The sequence below is a fragment of the Leopardus geoffroyi genome, chromosome C3, assembly GCF_018350155.1.
Source record: "Leopardus geoffroyi isolate Oge1 chromosome C3, O.geoffroyi_Oge1_pat1.0, whole genome shotgun sequence".
NCBI classification, from domain to species: domain Eukaryota; kingdom Metazoa; phylum Chordata; class Mammalia; order Carnivora; family Felidae; genus Leopardus; species Leopardus geoffroyi.
Window position 1 is genome coordinate 28603794 of NC_059338.1, and position 23659 is coordinate 28627452.

Consider the following 23659-nt stretch of genomic DNA (forward strand, 5'->3'; position numbering starts at 1 on the left):
AAATCTGGCTGATACCCAAGGGCGCTGGCAAATTGTTCTGTTTGCATTTTTCCTTTGGGAGAAGAAACAGAGAAAGGCGAAGCCCCTGGGTTCTGCTGGGACAGGCCTGGAGGACTGTCCCCACCTGGCTGGAGAAGATGCCCAGGAAGCTGGGCCCCCTTTGGTGTTGTCTCCACTGTGGGCTAAGGTTGCCTGTCTCTGCAGCCGGGAAAAGGCGGGTAGAGTGACCAGGAGACGAACCCCTGTTCCCAGGCATGGCTACGCCCCAAGGTCACCTCCCTGATGAGTGCTTGCCCCAGCCCCTTCAGGCAGAGGTAGTGTGGCACCCCCTGTGCGTCTACAATATTTTGTCCACACTCCCTCAGCGATGATTTCTGAGCTCCTGCCATGCACCTAGCACGGCACCCGCCTTCATTATTACCCCAGCACAAGGCTAATTAGCTGCGTGATCCTGGCCATGCCACTTGACATCTCTAAGCCTCCATTTTCCCATCTGGGAAAGGGGGCTAATAATAGTACTTGCCTCACACTAGTTGTAGTGAGAATTACCCGAGTTACTAAATGGAAAACATAGTACTTAATAAATATGCCTTATTAATATTCCACTCATCCAACTGAATTATAATGATTAGTATATAATGACCCATAGGACTATGAGCCTCTTCAAGGCGAGGACTTAATCTTAGTCCTCTCTGTACCCTCCAGTCCTAGCGGGACACCTGGCAAATAGGAGTGTGCAATAAACATCCAGAGACCGCATGACCGATGGAGATAGATGACGCTGCCTTCCCCAGCTTCTCTTCCCGGGGCTGACAACCCTCGCTCTCAGGGAGTTCTTCCTGTTGTCTGATTTGACTTTCTCCCGCTGCTCTTTGAGGGCATACCCTCTAAAAAGAACCTAGTCGGTGGTTAGTTCCAATCTGATGCACCATCCACGGGACCTGTCGCTAACAATGTTCACTCGTCTCTTAATTCAGCATCCTCTAGAAAAGGCCAGAGTGGGGCCCTCCTCTGAAGGATCCCTCAGACACCTACAGTGGACCATCAGGTTTCTCTTTGGCCTTTTCCCTTCAGGGCAACGGTCGGGGGGTGGTAGGGAGCAGGACAAGCCAGTGTAGAAATAGCCCAATGGGGAGGGGGTTCCTTCCCCCCGAAAAGGGCCAGGAGATAGGCTGGCTGCCACGGGGACCATCCGGTGCTCAGAGAATACTTGCTGAATTCTTCTGTCAACAAGAGAGGCAGGTGACAGGGTGAAGAGGAAAGAACACGAAATCTGGAATCAGGGAACCTGGTTCAATTAGGCCAGTACGAAGGTCTCTTCCAGCCCTACAGGTCATTATTTCCTGACTGGCTGCGGTGCTCTGGACACAGTGCTAGGCAGGGGACAGAGACAAAGCACAGGGCAGGGTCTGGGCCCCGGAGGAGTTTACAGTGTTGCTGGGGAAGGATTGTTTACTCACAGAGTAACAACAAAAAACCCACATATGTACTCTGCTTTGTGGTTTACAAGCTGCTCCTGCAGCCACTATCCCAATTAAAAGTGTGTGTCCAGACTCGAGACTAAGAGAGAAGCACAGAACGGGGATAGGGTAAACCAGGCTGGCCTCCTGGGGCAGAAATGAGGGTGGGGTGTATATGAGACATGAGTAGCTTGCAGAACTGAGCTCGGAGCGGAAGGCATCCAGAGAACACCCCGAGTTACACAGTGGGGGAAGGGGTTCATCGGCAGGGAGGACCGGACTGGTCATTCCCTGCGGGGCTGTTAGCATCCCTCCTTATGCGGGTAGCATCTCCCAGTTGTTGCGACCCTCCAGAACACCCCACGCATTTCGAAACACCCCGTGAATGAAAGGTGCTTCCCTCTTCCTGCGCTCGATATCAGTTTCCAAACGAGGAAATTTCCAAAGCTGGACAAAGTTACCTAAGGTCACAGAGCAAGTTAATGGCAGTGAGAACTAGGTCTCCTAAGCCCCAGGGCGATGCTCTTTCCACCCCACCACATTGGTCTTGGGTTTTCTAAAGCAGCGTTCCCTGCCCAGTTGATTCCCCTAGATGGCACCTCCTTATCAGAGATGACGTGGTACTTGCTGTCTTTGAGATTCTAAGCACACTCGTTAACACAAAGTTCTCTTGGATTTCTGCAATTTTCCCAGATTTCCAAACAAGGGAGTGTACTCCAATCAGGATAAAGTGTATCTGTCTTCACACACATGACAGCACAGCACATTCTCTTAGGCTTTGCACAAAGTGAGAAAAGTGCTGTAGTTTTAAATAAAAGGGCTATTGCTTCATCGTGTCATGTTCTGGCTCCCTTGTTTATAACAACCATGTCTCCCAGCCTGCCTGGAGTGGCAGGAGGGCAGGGAACGGAGGCGAGTCGTGGACAGTAAGAGAGAAGCTGGAGAGCTGGACGGGGAGGTCCTGGCACCTGGACTTGGAGCTCATTTGTAAGGGGAGAGAAGGTCCCCTGTGGTTGCTAAGCAACGGCCAGGCTTGCTCAAGTCAGACTGAACCAGGGAGATACAGGAAACCCAGAGCATCATTGTCAGGTGACCCAATTAATTCAGGTAGGGCAGGGAGGGATAAGGGCAAGGGAAGGAGACATTTTTAATGTTGATTTATTTTTGAGAGAGAGAGAGAGAGAGAGAGAGAGAGCACGAGCTGGGGAGGAACAAAGAGAGGGGGAGACACAGAATCCGAAGCAGGCTCCAGGCTCTGAGTCGTCAGCACAGAGCCTGATGCGGTGCTCGAACCCATGACTGTGAGATCGTGACCTGAGCCAAACTCAGACGCTTAACCGACTGAGCCCCCCAGGTGCCCTGGGCAGGAGACATTCTTAGAAGTCAGGTGAGAGAAAAGTAGAAGGGTTTTTTTCATTTGTTTGGTTTTTGGTTTTAGTTTTAGCCCTGGGTGAAAAGACCACAGAAGTCAGGTAATGTCACTCCAGGGTGGCATTGCTATTTCATCTGTACGGTGTAGGTCTCCTCAAATTCTGACGGCACAGCCAGGAGGCCAATGTATGATCCCTGACCTCAAAGAGCCCAGTCCAGTTGGAACAAGGACAAGACCGTGGACAATTACAAGCCTGAGTGGCGAGTGCTGGGACCAAGCAGCTGGAGTGTCACAGGGCCTCCTCAGTCTAATTCGTATAGCCTTTTGACTCCGGTCTCAGAGGGTTCAGTCACAGAGTTGGGCCACACAATCCTGTCCTAGACTACAAACTGTCATCTCCTAGTCTCGGATTGCTCATTCATGTGCCTGGTCTCCCCACACAGGCTGGGAGATTCTCCATGACTCCCAGTTACCTGTGTTTGTCACACACACAGACACACACACGCGCCGTCGCCACCACCAGCTTCAAGGTCCATTTTCTATGCAGCAAGGATGGCTGAGCATGCCATGGGCAGACCCTGGCCAGGAAGACTGAGGAGGTATGTAAGACAGATGTGCAGGAGGAGGGTAGAGCATAAACCTAGCAAGGGAAGGCAGCAGTGGCTATGCATCTGGGGACCTGTCCACTTAATCGGGTCAAGCTCTGGTCTCCACTCACCAGCCAGCATCTTTTCTGGCCCTTATTCTGATCTCTGGCTCCATCTAGAAGGGCATCATTTCTGTACGGGGGAATATATGGGTGACTTCTATCTGCCCTATCAGACCGGAAGCACCTTAGAGAGGACCGTGACATCCCATCGGATAAGACCTCCCTGCGGGGAAGAACTATGTGTCCCTCCTCAGAACTGGACATCCCTGAGCTCCCCCCCCAGGGCCCCCAGAAGGGCTGGGTGGGGTGGGGAGCTGAGGAGGCACAGGTGGGAAGGACTAGGGCCGCCAGAGGGCGGGAGTCCCCTTTGTGTGCAGACCACAGCCCTGAGCCCTGTTTGTTTAGCTGAGATCCTGCTGCGTTTACCCTTTATTTTACCCGATAAAGGGGCAGGGTGTGTCGGGGGGTGGAAAACAGAGGAAAGGCCCCTCTATTCAGAACCACATTCCCTCCCCTCCCCCCCCCCAAACCCTCACATCCCAAATGGAAGTTTTCCTTTCACATTAGGATCCCTTCCTCCTATTCCCAACCCAGCAACTCCACTTACCTCCATGGACAGACACAAGAAGGAGCACCCAATTGCCACCTACCCCCACCCCGGCCAGGGGCAGCACCAAGACCCTAGTCAGGAGGCATTCGAAATCGGACCCAGTCCCAGATTCAACCTGACTCTAGTGGGAGAGAGCAGAAGCCAAGCTCAGAACCTTTGCTGTGACAGACACTGTGCCAAAGGCTTTACAGACCCATTTTACAGATGAGACTCAGCAAAATCAAGATCCCTCTGATGCCAAAGTCCTAAATCGTGTCCAACCCCTCCCCTCTGCCTCTCCAGCTCCCCTCTATTTGAATGCCTTTCAATAGAGCTCTGGCACATCCTCGGTCTCATTTCATTTAATCCTTTTATCAAGCCAGGGAGTGAAGCATTATTCATTCCCGTTTTAAATGAAGAAAGGAGGACTGGGAAATATTAAGTTACTTCACATCTCCTCACACAGTTAATAAACGGCAGAGCCAACCCCCCACCGTTTTTGCTCTGTTGAACCCAGCTGCACACAGGAGCTGGTGCGCACCGCGAGGCATCTCGGTCCTCCGCAGGCACTGGCAGCGTGAGCCCCTGGGGCTGGAAGGGCCCGGAAGCAGGGCCAAGGCTGCAGGTCTGGGAACAATGCAGAGGGATGAAGGTCTGCCCAGGAGGGCCCCACCCCCCGGGGAAGTGTCTTGCTCTGAGTCTCACTCCCAGGGGCTTCGAGGACCAGTGGAACTTTCTGGAACTCAGCTCCCCTCCTCCAAGCCCACCTGGGCTGGCTCGCCTCACCTTGCTGTTGCTCACCACCAGTCGGCCACGGTGGGGGTGGGAGGGCAGTCCTGCCATCCGGAGCCCCGTCAGGCCCCTGAGGTCCCGCATGCCCGGTCCCCAGGGCGATTCCTGCCTCCTTCTTGCTGATTCTCTCCTGTCCTGCTGCCTGTGTCCTACATTGTGGCTTGTGCCCCAACAACCTACTCTCTTCTCCAACCCCTTACCTGTTTGGTTCATCAGACTTGTAGAAAGACTAGATACAAGATCTAGATCTAACATCCCTGCCCGGCAAGGAGTCCCTCCCGAAGTCTAGCCTCACTCCGTCATGCTGCAGTTGAACTGAACAGAGTTCCGCGCCTTCCATTAGGGTGTAGTAGTTTGTGGGCTACAGTGTCAGCCTGCCTGAGTTTGTGACTTGGCCCCACCACCTACTGGTTGTTTGACATTGAACAAGTTACCTTTCCTCTTTGAGCTTCGGTTTCTGCATCTCTAACGCGTTATGCCACGGTTTCTCTTACGGGAATTGTGAGGGTTGCGTGAGAGTGTCCTTGTGTGTTGGGGGTAGTGACTGTGCCTCCCAAGTGGCATATAGATGCTAGTTAGCATCTCCCCTCTCCCCCGCATTCAACCCCCAGAGCCCTGCCTCCTGGGGGAGCAGCACAGTAGGGTCACAACGGAAATGGGGCAGGGAGGCGGAGGGGAGGGGAGGGGAGGGGGAGGGCATTCTGGGTCAGCCCTGCCCTTAGGAGGCACCAGCTGCTGCTTCTCTCTGATGCTTCCAAGTGAGTGCCACCTGCCCCAGCCCTGATCTTCGCATCCTTTGATCTTCTGATCTCTGGCCAGGGTCCCCCAGCCAAAGGCATTCCTGTCTCCCAGGCCTCCTCCAAGGAAGAGCAAAGGGCTGGGCTCTTTCCCCTTCCTCCAAGCTCCTCCCTCCTCCCTGTGGGGTGTGTGTGTGTGTGTGTGTGTGTGTGTGTGTGTAATCAGGACTACCACAGAAGCTCTGGGACAAGGTAATAGCCAGGTTCCCTCTGAGGTGGTGATATCGGGGAGAGGGGACATGGAGAAGGGCTGGCCACCAGCATGCCATGGGCAAGGTGCCCTGGGCTGGACCGGACTCTGCTGGAAAGATGCCTTCAGCCTAAGTTCCTTGTTCCTAGTGCCCTTGTGTGCAGAGCCTCACTGAGCACGGAGGAGGCATATGTGTGCCTGTGTGTGCAGACAGGGAGGACACCGCAACCTGAGGAGAGTTGCAGGACCACAGACACAGCTGGACAGAGCCTTGGACGTTAGTGCTGGAAGAATCTCAAGTGCCTGAGGATCAGGAGAAAGCCTGGCCTGTGGTGGCCAGCAGGGACAGGTTGGCCATTAGAAAGTGGCCTGAGAGCTTTGCAAAGGGGGGAACTGGGCTGGGACGCTGAGGACGGCAGTGAGGGCTGGCACACTAGGCTCCATGGTGGCCCCTCCAAAAGATGTCTGTGTCCTAATCCCTGGATCCTGTGAATGTGACCATACTTAGTTAGGAAAAGGGTCCTCACAGGGGTAATTAAGAAAAAGAGTTTGAAATGAGGAGAGCATCCTGGATCGTTTGAGTGGGCCCTTGACAAGTGCCCTTATAAGCCACACACAGAGAAGAAGTCGATGGGGAGACAGAGGCAGAGATTGGAGTGATGTGGCCACAAGCCAAGGAAGCTGGCAGCCGCCACGAGTTAGAAGAGGGGTGCGGTGGATTCTCCCCTAAAGCCTCCGTAGTGAGTGTCATGCTGCTGGCACCTTGACTCTGGGCTTCTGGCCTCCAGCATGTGAGAGAATCAATTCCTGTTATTTTCAGCCACCCGGTTTACGATAGTTTGTAATAGGAGCCACTGGAAAGTATACAGTAAGTAGTCAGAAGGGTCTCGGGATACTGCTGGTCCTTGTGGCCCTGCTGCGGGCTTCCCTGCCCCGTCCGTCTCCTCCGCCACTGGCCTCCCTCCTGATGCCACAGACGAAGCTGGTGACCCTTCCCACACCTCGCCTAGGAAACTCATCCTGACCCTGAAGACCCCACCGCGGGATCTGTGACCCAGCACTTGCACTCCTGGGTGTATAACCAACAGAAACACACCCGTATGCTCACCGATGCCTGGACAAAACCACCGTGGCCGCGCTATCCATAATGCCCCCACACTGGGAAGCGTCAGGCTCCCATCAGCAGTAGAGTGGATGGACCGTGCTGCGTTCTCCCAAAGCAAATACATGCGGCAGGTGAGCGTGAGTGACTTATGGCTGCAAGCAACAGTGTGGCCTGGGCAAATCTTCAAACACAATGAGGGAAAGAAGCCACATATAAAATAGCGCTCTGTTTATATAAAGTGCAAAACACAGGCAAAACTTACCTGTGTTGTTAGAAATCATGACAGCGGTTACCCTTGTGGGGGCAGGTAGAGACTAGAAGGCATGGCAGGTGGAGGGCTTCTGGAAAGCTGTGGACATTCTGTTTCTTGTTCTGAGTGCTGCTGATGCCAGTGTATTCAGCTTGTAAACATTTACCAGGTGACAGGTAGTCTTTTCTGCCCTGTATATTATTCTTTTTTTAAATTTTTTAACATTTATTTATTATTGAGAGACAGAGACAGAGCGTGAGCAGGGGAGGGGCAGAGAGAGAGGGAGACACAGAATCCGAAGCAGGCTCCAGGCTCTGAGCTGGCAGCACGGAGCCCGATGCGGGGCTCAAACTCACAAATTGCAAGATCATGACCCGTGCAGAAGTCAGACACTTAACTGACTGAGCCACTCAGGCGCCCCTGCCCTGTATATTATTCTTAAATAAAAAGTTAGTTTAAAAAAAAAAAGAGAGACTCATTCTGGAAAAGACTCTTCCTTGAACCTTAAGCTGACTAAGGCTTCCAGCTCTAACCCTGGCTAAGAGTTCCCTCTGGATGCCCATGGTGTCTTGTCAACACTTCTCAACTTTCTACCTTATTGAATTTATTTATTTTTTTAATTTTTTTTAACGTTTATTTATTTTTGAGACAGAGAGAGACAGAGCATGAACGGGGGAGGGTCAGAGAGAGGGAGACACAGAATCCGAAACAGGCTCCAGGCTCTGAGCTGTCAGCACAGAGCCCGACGCGGGGCTCGAACTCACGGACCACGAGATCATGACCTGAGCCGAAGTCGGCCGCTCGAACGACTAAGCCACCCAGGCACCCCTCTACCTTATTGAATTTAAATCAGAAATTTAGTTCCATGATTCATTTTCATCTGTGTATCCCTAGTACATTGCCCAGGCTCTGGGTCATAGTAGGTGCTCAATAAACACTCGCCGACATTTGTTGGCATGGCCAAGGGCTGTGGTGTTCTCATGCTTCCCTCCCAGAGTTCCCTGGCCACGGGCCCCAGCAGCCTGGATCGTCACAGGATTCCATGGTGGGACACGTTCCTCTCTACTGCCGCCCCCCCCCCACCTCCTGAGTACCCCCACAACCAACCTGTGCATATCCTCATCTAAGCACTTCCAAGGTGGTAACTTTCTGACCCACCAGCCTGAGATCTCTCTTAACGCAGACCACGGGGCTTACTCATCCTGGACCTTCAGAGCCTAGGTGAGAACCGGATACGCAACAGGAGATTGAAGAACCTCAAGTTACTGGAGCCCTCTCTCCATCCAAGCCCAGGGGCAGGCACATACCTTTGTCTTAGCTTGTTTGAAACTGGATGGAAATTTTCAAAAGAAGTGTTCTTTAAAAAGAAAAAAATAGTAAGGAGAACGAATAGGAAAGGCAAAAGCTTCTAAGTAGAAGGGTTTATAGAACAGATGCCTCACTCTAATGAAACCCAAGCCTGGCCACGAGCTGGCTAACTGGCAGCTTAAGAGGCTCCCCAGCACGGCTCCGCGCTCACCGCAGCCGTCTGGGTTGGATGCCACACCTCCAGCCTGTGGGGGAGCCAGGTTAGGGCCATCACCAGGTCTGACGAGGGTGGCCTCCCTCCCGGCACTCTCTCAGGCGAGCACATCTGCTTCAGCCTAGGCTGGTTTCTGCTCTGTGCCTCCTGCCTCTGGCCATTCATTAGCTTATTCATCCATTCATTCTTTCCCTCATTCATTCCACCAATATTTTTGAGCACCTATGGGCAAGGCGCTTACGCCAGCGCTGAGGATGCCAGGGGGCACTGGCAGCTGGGGCCCTGCTTTCCTGGGGGCACCCAGCGTGGTTTGGGAAACAGACAAGTAGACAGAAGTTAGAACCCAGAGGGGGCAAGCCCTGGGGCAGAGCAGGACACCATGGGGAGCCCTCTCCCAGGTTGAGGGATTGGGGAAGGTTTTCCCGAAGCAGAGACATCTCAGTCAGCCCCTTGCATCCTAAATCAAGCTGCTGTTTCCCTGGTTTTCTCCAAAGACTGGCCCCCAGAGCTGCAGACTTGTTGTCTGGACCCACTTCTCCACCACATCCTTGCAATAACTCACAGCGATGTCCTAGGGGCTCTTTCTTATCACCCTAGACATAAGCCAACGGTGCGTCACCCAAGTCCAAATGAGGTTAAAGCAATTCTGGGTGGGAGAGTGAGGGGAGAGTGGCTGGCCAGAGACTGAACTGATGACCTGAGTTATTGCAAGGGTAAGCTTTAGGGCAAGTGCCAGGCACGCTCTGAAATGCAGATTCCGACTCAGTAGGTCTGGGGTAGGGCCTGAGCTTTCGCAAACTCTCGCAGTTCCCAGTGGTCTAAGTATACTGCGGGTCTAAAGCACGTACTTAGAGTAAAAAGGCTTTGGGAGATCCAAGGGACTAGATGGCATAAATCTTCTGTAAGCAGCCCCTCATAGTTTTTCAATCACTTTTTTGCTAAGTATTGATCCGACTGACTCACAGAGAGGTCCAGTTGTGGCCTGGCCAAGAGGCCAAGCAGAGGCTGAAATCTGGCCCTCGCTCCACTCACCAACTCTGCCCCCTCCCCGCACGCTGGGGCCACAGGGGCACTGAACAGCTGACTGCAGCCCTGAGTGCTGTGGGGCAGGGAGCTGCAGCGCTCTGTGGTCCCCGTGGAGGGGCGGGCAGAGACCCTCGGCGGCCTCAGCAGCCCCTCCAGGATCCCTGGGGACCACACCACATCTGCCTCTGAGGCTGCCTCCGTGCTCACGTTCCTCCAGTCCATCCACCAGGGCCTTTGAGGCTAACAAAGCAGGGGTAGCTGCTGGCTCTCTCCCCTCTGCCCAAAAGAGGAAGGAAACTCAGGGGTAGTGCAGCAGGAAGGACGAGGGACACCAGGAAGAACTTCCCAGTGATCACGCTCTTGAGGGGCGACACTGAACGAGTGGTGGAGTGGTGAAGGACTTGGTCTGTCCGCGTGCGGTGGTTTCCAGCCAGGGTTAGGGGCTGGGGGCTGCAGCAAAACTTCAGGAGGGCTCCTGGGGCAAGAGCCTGAATTTCCAAACCTCTTCCTTTTACTACACTCTTTCCCCGCCCCCGCCCCCGGCCCCCCTACAGGTTCCGGGGCTGTCCATCAGCACTGGGCACACCAGGGTGCTAGGGGTTAGCCCAGGTATTTCCTGACCCCAAGCCCCACCCCCAGCAGGTCCCCCGGGCACCCGCAGCATGGTGCCTTTGCACCCCCATGCCAATCTGGAGGGTGAGGCTAATACTTTCTGGCAGGTAGAGGCAGGGCAGGCAGAGGGAGAGGCGGCACCCTGGGCTTCTGCATTCAGATCAGGGGAGCCAGCAACGAAACGAGGGTTGGCGTGGCGTCGGCTGGCGGGGGGGTGGGCATTCCTCTTTCCGCTGGCTGCACATAGTTAATGGGGGGCCTTGTTCTGGCTGGGCACGCAGCCCTGGAGGTGCTGGTGATGGCCATGCCTTGTCCCAGCCCCCGGGATCTCAAGTCTCACTGAGTGAAGCTGCAAATCTCTGGGGACCCTGGCACCTCATCCCACCGTCTCGACATGGCCTCACTTGTGCTCCTTCTCCCCCTCCCTTCCCTCTGCCTCTTTATTTATACGTGATCATTTTTCTCTACGACATCTTAGGATCAGGGACTGCCAGCCCAACAGGAAGAGGTCTGAAGAGACCAGAGGACTTGTCCAAAGGCGCTCAGCAAGTTGGCGGCCGTGACAGAATTTTAGCCCAGGGTCTCCTGACTTCAACTCCACCAAACAGAGAGCAGACCTACAGCTACAGGTGGGCAGGGGGCAGGGGAGTTTCAGACAAAATTGGAGGAGGAGACCTATTGACACCCCCCCCATTCTTCCAGAATGTGCAGCCCCTCACCGCACAGTAGGAAGAAAAACCACAGCAGAAGTGGGGGAGAGCTGGGGCGGGGGCGGGGGGAGAACAGGGCAGTGCAGCGGGGCGGGAGCATATCCTGAGGGGGGCTCACACAGGGTGGCACTAAATCTTTGTCCCCCCCCCTGGACCAGCCGCTGTGGCTTGTAGGTGGAGAACTGTTAATATCATATGGGTGCGGAGCACAGCTGTCCTGCCAGGGAGCACACACTCCATAAACGTCTGTCAGTTGAATAAATGAATAATAATAGTTCACACCCATTGAGGTTACTATGCGTCAGACACCGTTCTAAGCACTTTCCATTTATTAACTCATTCAACCCCCCCAAGAGCCCTAGGAGGTGGGTATCATTAACATCCATATCATGCACAGGTGAGGAAACTAAGGCACCAAAGAGTAAATCCTTCCCCAAAGACTGGTAAAAGGCAGAGGCAGGGTCTGAGCCCTGGAGAGCTGGGCTCATACATTTAACGACTCTGCTAAACTATGAAAAACTGGGGCACCCGGGTGGCTCAGTCGGTTAAGCGTCCGACTTAGGCTCAGGTCATGATCTCACGGTTTGTGGGTTCGAGCCCCGCGTCGGGCTCTGTGCTGACAGCTCAGAGCCTGGAGCCTGCTTCAGATTCTGTGTCTCCCTCCCTCCACCCCTCCCCTACTCGTGCTCTGTCTCTGTCCCTTTTAAAAAAAAAATTTAACTATGAAAAACTGGAAAGGGGGAAAACACACACAGAGGCCTTCCCAGTTCAAACAATGGTCTTGCCCACCAGAGTCTGACAACTGGCTCATCCGTAGACACACCAGGATGCAGGTGGTCTCTGTGCCTCCCCTCGGCACAGGCACCCCCTCAGCCTCGCCCCCTGCAGATGCCACGCTCAGGCCAAAGATTGTCTCCAGCCCAGTGATACCCAGTGTGCCTTCCAGCCCCGAGGCCACCTCAGGTGCCTCTGGACAGAGGCTGCCTTTTCTACCCTGTGGCGTCCCTCAGGCGCCCCCTCCCCCCACCCATTCCTGCCCAGTCCCCACGTCCGTCATGAGTGTGAGAACAGAAGACCTGTATCTGGCATGTTAGGGATCATAGTGCAGAGCACAGAGAAGGGGTCTCATTTGACTTCATGACCACTTGGAAAGAGAGGCTGGTTAAGAGATTCCTCATCCTACACACTAGAAATAGGAGGCTCAGAGAGGGTCAGCGTGGAACAGTTTACAGGACCCAGGGCAAAATAAAAATGCAGGGCTGCTAGTTACAAAATTATTACGAATTGTATGGTGGTGGCAGCGAAGCGTGAACCCAGACAAGGGCCTGTGTGACTGAAGAGGAGGCATGTCTGTAAAGCGGGCCTTGGTTTAGGGGGTTCGCCCTAGTCACCCAGCTCACAAGTGCAAGGCTGGTGTTCGGGAGAGCTGGGGTCCAGTCTGGGCTGAGAACCGAGCTGGCTTCTGGCTCCAGACTCTCCTGGGTCTGCCCCCAGGTAAGTGAGGGCGGGCAGCCCAGGCCCTGTCCCAATTCTCGTTCTCTCTTGCTTTTGTCGGAGACAATAGTCCTCTTCCTTTCTTGTCTCCTCCCAGCCTCCTAATCGGTTCTGTCCACCACAAAGGCAAGGGATTCGTTTACGGCCCCTTCCTGCCTCAATCTTCGCAATCCCTGGACACTCGATCCACCTCCCATCCTCAGACACCCCCGCCCCTGGGCTGCCCCAGATCTGGAGCTAAGGGGGAGGGAGAAAGACTGAATGCAAATTTCTGTATTGTTTGTGGCCCTGTTCAGAGTGCCCCCTGCAGGTAGGGGCCGGTACTAAAGTGTGTGTGTGTGCGCGCACTGGCATTTGAACAAGAGAGTTGTGATGTGGTCTTAAGAGGAAGGGAACCAGGAGCACAGATCCTGCCCTTCCGGAAGCTCCCTGTCTGCAGCCTGAGGTATGGCCCCTCTTCCCCTAGGAGCTCCAACTTCTAATGCAAAGAGACATGGCTCCTGCCCTCAGGCGCCCTGAATCTGATGAGGCAGACAGCCTTTGTCAGGTGGACAGACAGACGGACACACACACCCCATAAACACACACAACTATGCAGCCCTACTTGATATTTTCACAGCAGGGGAAATAACATCCTCTATGCGCTAAGCACTCTTCCAGGCAGGACCTTGCTTAATACAACCACTTCATCAGGGAGAGATGATTATTCTGTTTTGCAAATGAGCGTCAATCTAGGGCTTTTAACGCCCACCCCTGTGGTTTTTCCCTTGCACAGCTGCCCCTCCAGGGGTTTCTGCGTCGATGGCATCAGTTAGGCATGAGTTTTCCTTCCTCCGTGCGCTTGCCCCGCTGTTCCTTATCTGGACCTGCCTGGTGCACGCCTCACTCCCTGAAATGTGTCACTCCCTGAAATGTGTCACAGTTATCTGTGTGCCTGTCTTATCTCCTCCTCCGAGCCCCCAGGGCAGAGGAAAGAGCACGGGCTTTGGAGCCCCCAAGCCTACCTCCAACCTTGGCTCTATCTCTTCACTGGGTGTCCCCCCCTCTCCCACTCCCTGTCTGAAAGGGGAGGAAGGAGGACACCAGCCCCACAGGGTGGATGCAGGAGGAAGCCTTCAGCAGGGCGCTCTCTCAGACAGCAGACAGCCCACGTCCGCTAAGTGAACAAATGAATGTTTGCTCCCCACACAGCTTGACAGTTTGAGCGTCATTATCACTGACCATTAATAAAAGGGACAGGGAGACCTCAACATGAGCTGGGGTGAGGGTATTATCCGAATTGGAACAGTGCTCCTTGGCAACAGTGCTTAGACGGGGCTTAAACGCACTCTACCCACAGAGATATCCCCACTGCCCTGCACAGTCTTCTATGCAAAGGAACATGAAGCAAATTGCGAGAGACCCAGAGACCTGGGGAAAAGAATCCTTAGGCTGGGTCAACCTGGGAAGGCTTCCTTCCTACAGGAGGTGTTAAAAGCCCCTTAGCGGCTGCTGCCTTTGGCCCGTTTCCCAGGAGTCAATGGTAACTCAGGTCGGGGGACAATTCAGGCTTGCAAATCATACGGGGAAGTGGAATAAACCTCGACATTCTTGGTCCTCCGTAGACCACTTAAACAAGCACCCCCTCCCTGCCCTGTGGTGACCCCAGCAATGTACTGGGCTGGGGTGACAGATGGGAGCGGTGATGGCACCTCCTGTGCACAACCACTGCTGCCCTCGCCCCCCTTCAGTGGTCTCACTGCTTTGGCTTTGAGCCTAGGGACCGTGTCCAAATCCCTGACACCAGTGTAATGGAAGGCACTCAGCCCCCTCCTCCCATCCGCCTGTCTGGACACTCTCAGGGACGCTCCACCTCCTCCAGCACCTCCAAGGGCAAAGGGGAGGGTACACTGGAGGAGAGGATGCAGAGAACTGTGTTCTAGAACCAACCCTCTGCGTCTCATTCCCAGCAAAGCCCTAGGTTGACAGAGGTGCCTAGGTGAGACGCAGAGCCACCTTGGGCCTGCCTCAGATTCTCCTTCCAGGTGCTTCTCCCCAGAGAGATCAGAGTGGGTAATAACAACAGCTCCCACATATTGGGCATCTGCTGTGTGCTGAGCACGCTGCCAGATTAGGAACATCTTTCAAAGAGCTTGTGTTCTTACGCCCATGTTGAAGCTAAGAAGTGGAGGCTCAGGAAAGTGAAGAATCAATCAGGCAGGGCCATCCAGCGAGTTAGTGCTGGAGATGCGATTTGAACCTATGCAGTCAGGCTGCAAACACGAGCTTCTTCCTCCACAGCAGTGTTTCCAGGTGTGTCGAGAGGGTATCGGCCCCTGGGGGGCCAGATGCTGCCTGGGGTTGGCTAAATGCCTTTGGCTGGGAGCAGGCTAGTTGATTTATCCCAGCTGCTAAACACCTTGAATCAGTTGTGAGTGAGTGAGTGAGTGTGTGTGTGTGTGTGTGTGTGTGTGTGTTTAAGTGTGGCCCAAGGAGAAAAACGCTGAGAGCACTGCTCTGGAATATCCTGCCTTGAGGAGTGAGACAGAAAAGGCTGTCGTGATCAAGGAACAGAAGCCACAGTGTTCTGTGTTCGAGGCCCATGCTTTCCCTTCTCCTGGAGAGCCTTCCCTGTCCCACTCCCCGGCTGAATCCCCCGGTTCTGCAGGACTCAGGATGGGCCTCTCCTCCCTCTCCAGGGCCTCCCCTGGCCAGCCCAGTCTTCCCTGTCCTGGAAGTGCTCTTGATCTCACTGTTGGTCCTTGGGGGACGCGCCCCATGACCATCTGGTACAGTGAGCCAACTTACCCCATCTGCCGTCACATCCCTATCCCCATCCTGACTGCTTCACAGAGGACCCAACATCTTCCCTTCAAGCAGCCCCAGAGAGGAGCTCCTCGAGACACTGCTGGCCAATAAGAGGGGAATGAAGCCACTGGCACTTGAGAAACACAAGAAACTGGAAATAGGCTTTGAGGGGCTGCTCAGCCTGCAATTTTAACATGCCCAGAGTCTTGCCCATCCCCTCAGGGCTCAGAAGCCCCCAGCTCTGACCCCCTGAGAGGCAGGGCACTACAGTGGTCAGGGCAAAGACTGCCTGGGTTGAAATCCTGGTACCAGCAATCACTGGCTGGTGACCTCAGGCCGGACCCTTAACATCTAAAAGCTTCAGTCTCTCCATCCATAAGATGGGGCTAACACCAGTACCTCTCTCCCAGCATTTTCATGAGATGATGCCGGGGGAGTGCTCAAATAAACGCGGTACGTGCCATCTGTTACCATTATCAGTGGAGGCAGGGACACCGGCACAATGGCAATTTCTAGATATGTCTGTCTGGGCCCCAAGAATGACCTTCCTGACAATCTGGTTTCTTCCTAGAAGAAAAGTTACAGTCCAGGGAATGAAAACATCAGCTGTGAAGGCATCCCCACCAGCAGACAGGAGAGGCATAAAACCGGGCACAGGTTTTATGTTTCCCTGGCCTCAGCCTTAGATTCTGTATCTCACCCAATTAATCAGAGGGGGCCCAGGTCCCAGGGAATTCAAAAGACAGGACTTCCTAGTGGCTCTGGAGGAGAAAGAAGACGGTGGCACAAAGAAAACCTCAGCTCTGGAGGTGCCCTGTCGCTGAGCAGCCGGGCCCAGCCCCCACCTGCCCGCTGCCAGCCCGCCCGTGGCCTGCTCTGGCATGGCTCCGGGGGGCGCACTGCCAACCCCGTAGCTCTCCCCCCACCATGTCCTTCTGCTGCTTCCAAAATAACTCTGCTCCCTGCCCAAGTTTGGCCTCTTGGGTGTTTTTCTCCTCCTGAGACCTGTTCTCCCATGTCTGAAGGGCGGGAGGAAAGACGTGAACTGTCATTAGAAATCAGGGACCACCCCCTTTTATAAGCAAGGGACTACTTAGCACGAAGGGGCTCCCACAAGTCTGACAGCCCCTGAGTCAATGCATCCATTTCAGTTTGGCTGAAAGAAATCACTCCCAATATGAGGAAGAGGGTTGGAAATTTCTCCCCCACCCCCCCCGGTCTCTTGTACCTTCCCAAAGCCCCAGCCACTAGGACTCCTTGTCCTTGGCCCTGCACCCAACAGAACGAGTTACTAGCCTAAGGTCACACAGCCCATTAGGGCTGAGAGCTCTGAGGAGAATCCTTACCGGTCCCTTAGGGCATGTTCCAGGGCAGAAATCCCTTCCTTTCCTAAGGCCGTACCAGAGAAGACTCTAATTTCACGGAACTTCCATTTCCGGGGACAAGTTGGACTCTCCAGACGGGAGTGATCTGGAAGCCTAGACTTCTCCTCTCTGGAGAGTCTCCCACCAGGTGCCAGGCCAGGGCGCATCTCCTCAGGGGTCCCTGTGAGGAGGACCACTTCTTCCGTCATCCCGGGGCTGGGAGCCCAAGAGCAGACCAGGCTCTGTGAAAGGCCCCTTTCCCTGCAGGTCAGCGGGAGGGGACTTTATTAGTACAGAAGGAGCGAGGGAGGGAAAGAGGGAGGGAGGCAGGAAGATAGGTGGGCAGGCCACCTGATGGGGCTGAAGATCACGCTGGCACCTTAAATCCCCACCCTGTCACAGGTGGCTCTCTGATTCTCTTTCTGGGCCTCAGTAGATCATTTGCCTCATTTGATCATTGCAGGAAACTAACGGTGGAGAGGTTAAGTGACTTGTCCAGAGACGCGCGGCTCATAGACGGTGGGGCGGGGACTGGAGCCCGCACGCAGAGCCAGAGCCCCGCGGTCCCCGTGCAGGGCCTCCCCACGTGGCACCCTGTCCTGTGCCCTGTGCGTGTCTCTGCCTGGTGGGCACGGGTCAGTGTGGGAAGCGGGCTGCGGCACGTGTGGGGCCATCAGGGTTGAGGGCCCACGACATGGCGGGGGGGCCGAGCGGGGGGGGCGGGCTGGGGGCCAGCTCTGCTCCGAGCCAGGCCTTCTCCTCCGCCAGCCGCCCCACCCGGCCGCGCCCAGCGCCCGCTGCTGCCAGAGCAAAGAGGTTTCCTTTTTCTTTTGCCTAGGGTTGTTTCCTGCCTTTCCTTTGAACTGGGGTGTTGGCTTCTTCACACACTCACTCTCCTCCGGCGACCCCCCCAGGACTGCCCTCTGATGGGCCCGGCCCCTCAGGCTCCTCTTTGGAACAAGGCTGGCAGCCCATTCCTGGAATCACTCTCCCCTGCTTCGCCCTTCTCCTCTCTGCCCTGGTCTCCATGCTGCCCAGATTCCGCACCCCCCCACCTTCCCTCTGTCCCTTTCCCCTACTGCCCACCTCCGCCAAGCTCTCCCTGGGGGCTTTCTCCCTCCCGCATCAGGAGAGCAGGCTCAGAGCTGATTTCTCCCTGCCTCTCCTCTTCGAGGTTTTCAATGAAATGTGTCAACGCTGAGGTCCAGAAAGGTCTGGGAGCTTGCATCACGGCAACTGAGGGACTGAGGATTAGAACTCCCAAATCCCAAGCTTCAGAAAGGCGGGCACAGCTCAGGCTCTTAGAATCTACTAGAAAGGGGGACTTTCTAGTTTCCCTTCGGGCTCCAAGGCCCCACCTAGGAAAGGTAGCCTTGGAGGTGAGAAATGAGACCTGGCACATTGCTCCCCCGGGGTTCATGCTGCCCAAGGCCGGTTCTCGTCCACTGAGGCTGCACGTTTCCCTGCGTCCTCATGTGACAGGCCCTGCAAGGCCCATCTGGGCATGTTGGGAGTAGGCTGGGGTCTTTCACCCGTTGCCCCCCTCCTGCCCCTGACACTCTAAGACCGCACCAGCCAGCAGAAAACTACAGTTACTCTGGGTTCCCAGCATAGCGACTTCTGTCTCCTTGCCAGCCACTCTTCCTTCTCATGGCCACACACACACACACACACGCACGCACGCGCACACCATTCCACTCTTCGACAGAACAGTGCTCCTCCTCTCCTCCCGAGATTAGCTCCAGGACTTCCTCCTCCAGGAAGACTTCCATGGCTAACACTTCTTGGCCCTGGTCACCCTAATAACACTGGCTGACACTGATTGAGCCCTTCCCACGAGCCACACACTGTGCCAAACCCTTTACAAACATTACTTCAGCGAATCCACACAGCAGCCCTATGAGGCTCCTCCACTTACAGGTGCGGAAACTAAGTCACAGATCAACTGGTCCAGGTTCACACAGCTTCGTGATGACTCTTCCCCTGGTCTGTTGGGGCCAATGCCCATGCTCTCAATCCCTCTGCCCTCCCCCAGCGGCCCGCCTCCATCTGGTCATGGACATTCCCCAGGCAGTGATGAAGAGGATGGAGATTATCTAGAATTCACACACACACACATACACACACACACACACACACACACACACACACCATCTGACCTTTCAAACAAGCTTAGTGGTTAACACGGGCAGTCTTAAGGGGAGCGAAGTCCCAAGAGGCTGATAAGGGGTCTAAGGCTGCATGGAGGGGCAGCCCCTCCCTTAGCCCTGGGAGCAGGAATAGTGGGAGATGGCTAGGGGTACTCAGGGGTAACCGCAAGTGTAGAGCCTGTTACAATCTCCCAAGGCAGTTTTTCTCCCACCGTCTGCCCCTGATACCGCTTGACTCTGGGAGCAAGAGGAGGAGCTCAGTGTAACTACTCAGATTCTCCCGCTCGGGGACAAGTATTTGCCGTCCGGACCCTCCCGCCCCGTCGCTGAGTGTCTGGGGGGTGGAATATGGCAAGAGGCGTCATGTCTTCACGTCACCATCAGACTAGAATGCCAAAGCTCCCTCTCCTCCAGGTGGGCTCCCAGAACAGGCCCTACCCAGGGACAAGGTCCAAACTCCAGTGAGGCTTGTGGAGACTCAGTTCGGGAGGAGACTTTTTTTTTTTTTTTTTTTTAATGAGAGATGCCTGAAAGACCGTGGGTATTTGAAGTCTGTCCTCCCAACCCTGATCAAACAGGGCTGGCATCGGACCCCAAAAGAGTCATAATTTTTGGACTTGGGTGTCAAAGCAAAGGATAGCAGCTGGGTGCAAAGAAGACGTTCCAGTGTTCCCAAGAACCAAGGTGGAGGAAGGTGGAGGTGTGTGCACCATGAAGGGTAGCTGGCTAGAAGGAGAGACTCTCACCTTTCCAGGGTGGGGAAACAGATGTGAAGTACTTTTTACCGGGGCAGGTCAAGGACCCGCAGGTATCTTCTGGAGCCCATAGTTTCTTGGTGCCTCCTAGGGTTCAACCTATGGCTCCTTCTAGGGATCTTCAAGAACCCTCTGGCCGGCTCTGGACACCAGGTGTTTTAAGCTTACTTTTCTCCTTCTTGACCCTGTGTTAGGAAGACTGAAGTGTCCACTCCTCTCAGCACACACTTTTCTTCCTGCCACAGACCATTCCCTTGAGTTCCATACTCATCATCCCTGGACTCAGTTTCCCTCTCGTGTGAAGGGTCCTGGGAGCTTGCATCCATCTCCACCCAACAGTAGGCATTATAATAACAGCCACTATTTCTACAACCCCCCCCCCCCCCCCCCACCGTGTGTCAGGCACTGCGCTGGGGAATTTACACAGGCATATTATCTCATTTAATCCTCCCTGTTACCCACCCACTTCCTTCCATATACAAATGACGAACCCGAGGCTTAGAGGAGCTCAGTGACTCAGTGGGTGGCAGAACTGGGAAGGAACCAGGGTTTGGGGGCCCAGACAGAAAGGCACTGCTGGGTCCATCATCAAATGCAAATCTGCACCAGCCTCGGTTAGAGTTGGGCTCCTTGAGGCAAGGCCAGGTTGGGCATTTCCTATCATTGCTAAGAAGGAAAGGAGCCCCACAATGTCTCTGTCTTTGCTCTTTTCAGTGACAACCCTCATGCCTGCTTCACTTTCAATGCATTTGTGACCAGACTGCTCTCCTGAGAAGCAACAAAGAAGGCTCCTCCCCTGAGCCCCTCTGAGGCCAGCTGCCCCTAGCAGAGACCTCTTCATCCACCTTCCACATGGGATCCTTCTGCCACCCAGGGCAGGGGACATGGTTTTCTACCACCTCCCTCCAATATTCCGGAGCCCACGACATTGTACCTCTCCTTCCCCAAGTTCTTCCAGAAAAAGGGTCCATCTGGAAAGATAGGTGCTGAGAAAGGAGCAACCAATCTCTGGAAGAAGACTCCTTCAACTCAGGAAAGGGACCTTCCTTCTGCTCCCCCCACCCCCAGAGAAAGACTCTACAGATGCCATTCCCAAACTCTTTCTAGCCACAGAATCCTGCCTTCAAATACAACAATGTCATATACCCCCAATATATAAAATGGCTAAAAGTGGGGCCACCCTAGCTGTTGCAGGCATGGGGGTTGTCAGTCCTCCTCTGGCAGCTGCAGGGACACCCTCACAGCCCTCCAGTCCTCAGAGTATCTGCCCCTGCCTCCACCCCCTGGGCTGTGAAGGATTCAATTTGCCCTTCTGGAACATGGACACTATTTTCTCCTCTCACTCCCTGCCCTGGTCCCCAGCCTATGTCTCTTCAAGTGAACAGGGACATCCAACTAAGGACAGAAGGATTGGGAGGGGAGCCCCGTGAAGGGTTGCAATTCGGACCCTCCACATGCTGCCAGGACACCACCACAACTGATCGCCCTGAGCTCAACGAACACGTGCTGGACCCCTGTGAAAACTAGCCCAGCCCCCTCTTCCTCAGAGATCCCAGGTCCTGGAGCCCCACAGCCTACGCCTGGGACAGATGGTGCCAGATTTTCCCACCTGAACTCCTTAAGAAACGGTGAAGGAGCCTGGGCAGGGCTGGGGCTTGGGGGGGTGGGGGGTGGGGAGCAGGTTTCCTTTCCCCAGAGCAGGAGTGGAGGTGGAGTTAGGTAGTCTGGAATGCGCTCTCACACCCTCCTCCTGCGCAGGTGGGAGCAGTGAGTGCCCCCAGCCCTGAGGCTCTGAGGGGAAGCCTCTGAGCCTTCCTCAGGACAGCTGCCCCCAACAGGGTCCCCTTCACACGCCATCTCACCCCAACTCAGCTCTAAAAATGGTTCTCTGGTTTTCAGCCTCGGCGCCTGCCCACAAATTAGTGTCTCCAACACGGCCTCTTGGGACATGACTTCAGGGAGGCCCCTGGGGGAGCCAGGAGGCCTCAGCAGAGGGAGATGGTGCTGACAGGGTCCCTTTTGGAGAAGCCAAGAGTGAGCAAGGCCCCCCTCCCAGCTTCTGGGGTCCCCCCACCAAGGCCACCCAGCCTCACCGCGACGGCCGTGCTCTCCCTACTGGGCAGAGGAGAGGAGGATCTCCACACCCCACTGGAGCCCCTCCCCTCTCCTCCACCACCAATTCAGTCAGCTTTGTCCTCAGCCACCTTCCTGGGCACTGCCGTGCTGGAGGCAAAGCAGCAAGAGGAGGGCCGGCCAGCCCCGGGGCCCTCCAGCTCCAGGGTCCAGACACCCACCCCTCACCAAGCCTGAGCTCCCACAGTGAACCCCCAGACGGGAGCCACTGAGACACCAAGGCAGGCCAGCCTGATTTTCAGTCTGACTCGCCCCCTCCCACAGCCGCGCCCCACCCCAGTCCCGCAGCGGTCCACTTGTCAGGGGAAGAGCCCTCCCCGGATGCCCGCGTCTCCCGGCACCAGCCTGGCAGGTGCCCTACGCCGAGGCCGGCGCTAGCGGGCGGCCAGGGAGGAGCAGGGAGGGACGTGCGGGCCAGTACTCACAGGTAAGCCGTCAGGGGGTCCAGATCCCCGGGCACGGCGGAGAGCCCGAGCTCAGAGCAGTCGGCAGACAGCATGATGCCGTCCTCCTGGCAGTGGCAGGGAGCCGGGCAGGCTGCGGGCGCCGGGCCGGGCTGGGGGGCGCCGCCGGCGCGCGCGGAGGCGCACAGCGCGGCGCAAAGCCACAGCGCCCTGAGTCCGGTCGGGCTGGGCATCTCGGCGGCCGGCGGCCGAGGCACCTGGCGGGCGGACGGGCGAGCGCACCGGCGCGGTGGCAGCCGCTGCTCGCCTCTGGGGCCCGCGGCCGGGCCGGCGGGCAGCGCCGTCGGTGGGGACCGCCCCGCGGGCTCTGCTGGGTGTCGGCGGCAGCGGCGGGGAGCGCGGGTCGGTGCAGTCAGAGAGGGGCAGGCATTGTTGAGTGATCTTCGTTATTCAGTTTCACAGGCTGGGCTTGGCAAGGGAGGGAGACACAGGCGGAGGAGGAGTCAAGGAAACTTTCGGCGCTGCGGCTCGCTCCCCTTCCCTCCTTCCTTCGGAGCTGGCAGGAATTTCATCCAGGAAAGGAAAAAAAAAAAAAAAAAAAGGCAAAGAAACCCTAAGAGAATGAGCGGAGAGAGCATGTCAGGGACCCGCACGTGCACTTGTTTGGAAGGATGTGATGTCCCCAGGGCCTACACTTGTGGGTTGGGGACCCTCTTGCCTGCAGGGTCAGCCACCCGGTCACATGGCACTTGGAGGAGGCCCTATGCAAGCAACCTTAAGAGTTCCCATAGGCCCCCAACCCTCTACCACATTTTCCACACTGAGACCCAAGAGGGAAGTGATTTGTTCAAAGTCGTACGGCTGGGGGGGGGGGGGGGGGGGTGTGCAGCCCCACAACTGGAATTCAGAGTCTGTCCTTGTCACCCTGTTTCCTGGAGGAGGGCAGTGAGGCGTTGTCCCTAAAGGGATCAGGCCGTGAAAGGTATGGAGAGAGAAAAGTGGTAGGCAACGAAGAGGGGTCTTCTCACTGAGGAGCCATGCCCGGCCACCAAAGAAGGGGGTGCGGATTTCCACCCACCGAGTGTACGTTGCATGCAGGCAGCCCCAGTCACGTCTAAGGCCCTGGGATCGCCTTGATCCTGTCCCAGGACGGAGCTAGGTAGATAGACTGGAGACTGAGCCCGGCTGGTTGTCGGAGGCTTCCTGAAAGTCAGCGGATTGGCGCCACCTGGAGGCCAGCGCTGCAGCTGCAGCTGCAGCTCAACCACCACCCTGAGGCGGGAATCCCAGGGTCCTTCCTGGTCAGCGGCCCAGGGCTTTGAGGGGCAGAGCGGATGGTGGCTAAAGGTGGGTTCAAGTCCCTCTTCTCTTCTTAGACCGCCTGGGGCTGGCTGTTCTTCCTTCATGTAGCCTTTTGCTTTCTGTGGCCTCTCCCACGCTGCGCCAAGCCCCAGGGCAGAGCTAGAACTAGGCTCTGTCTCCCCTTTGGGCCCTCTTC

The 23659-nt window shown here is 55.7% G+C and overlaps 1 protein-coding gene and 1 long non-coding RNA gene across 6 annotated transcripts in view; one reads left to right on the forward strand and one right to left on the reverse strand.

The window, feature by feature from the left end:
- Positions 1-22768, reverse strand: part of LGR6 (leucine rich repeat containing G protein-coupled receptor 6) — a 121419-nt gene extending 98651 nt beyond the window's left edge. The window contains exon 1 of one of the 5 annotated variants that reach the window (XM_045456480.1): positions 22183-22768. In XM_045456480.1, coding sequence (XP_045312436.1) covers positions 22183-22394 — 212 coding nt within the window. In that variant the 5' untranslated portion in view covers positions 22395-22768. Of the gene's footprint in view, positions 1-4856; positions 5028-5062; positions 5180-5296; positions 5523-22182 lie in introns of those variants that run through there. The other 4 variants (XM_045456479.1, XM_045456481.1, XM_045456482.1 and 1 more) reach the window with 4 other exon arrangements.
- On the forward strand, positions 5610-11503 carry LOC123586890. The gene is made up of 4 exons (XR_006707007.1): positions 5610-6198; positions 6860-7085; positions 10843-10993; positions 11233-11503. It is a non-coding gene; the product is annotated as an uncharacterized LOC123586890 (long non-coding RNA).
- Positions 22769-23659: the final 891 nt, after the last annotated feature.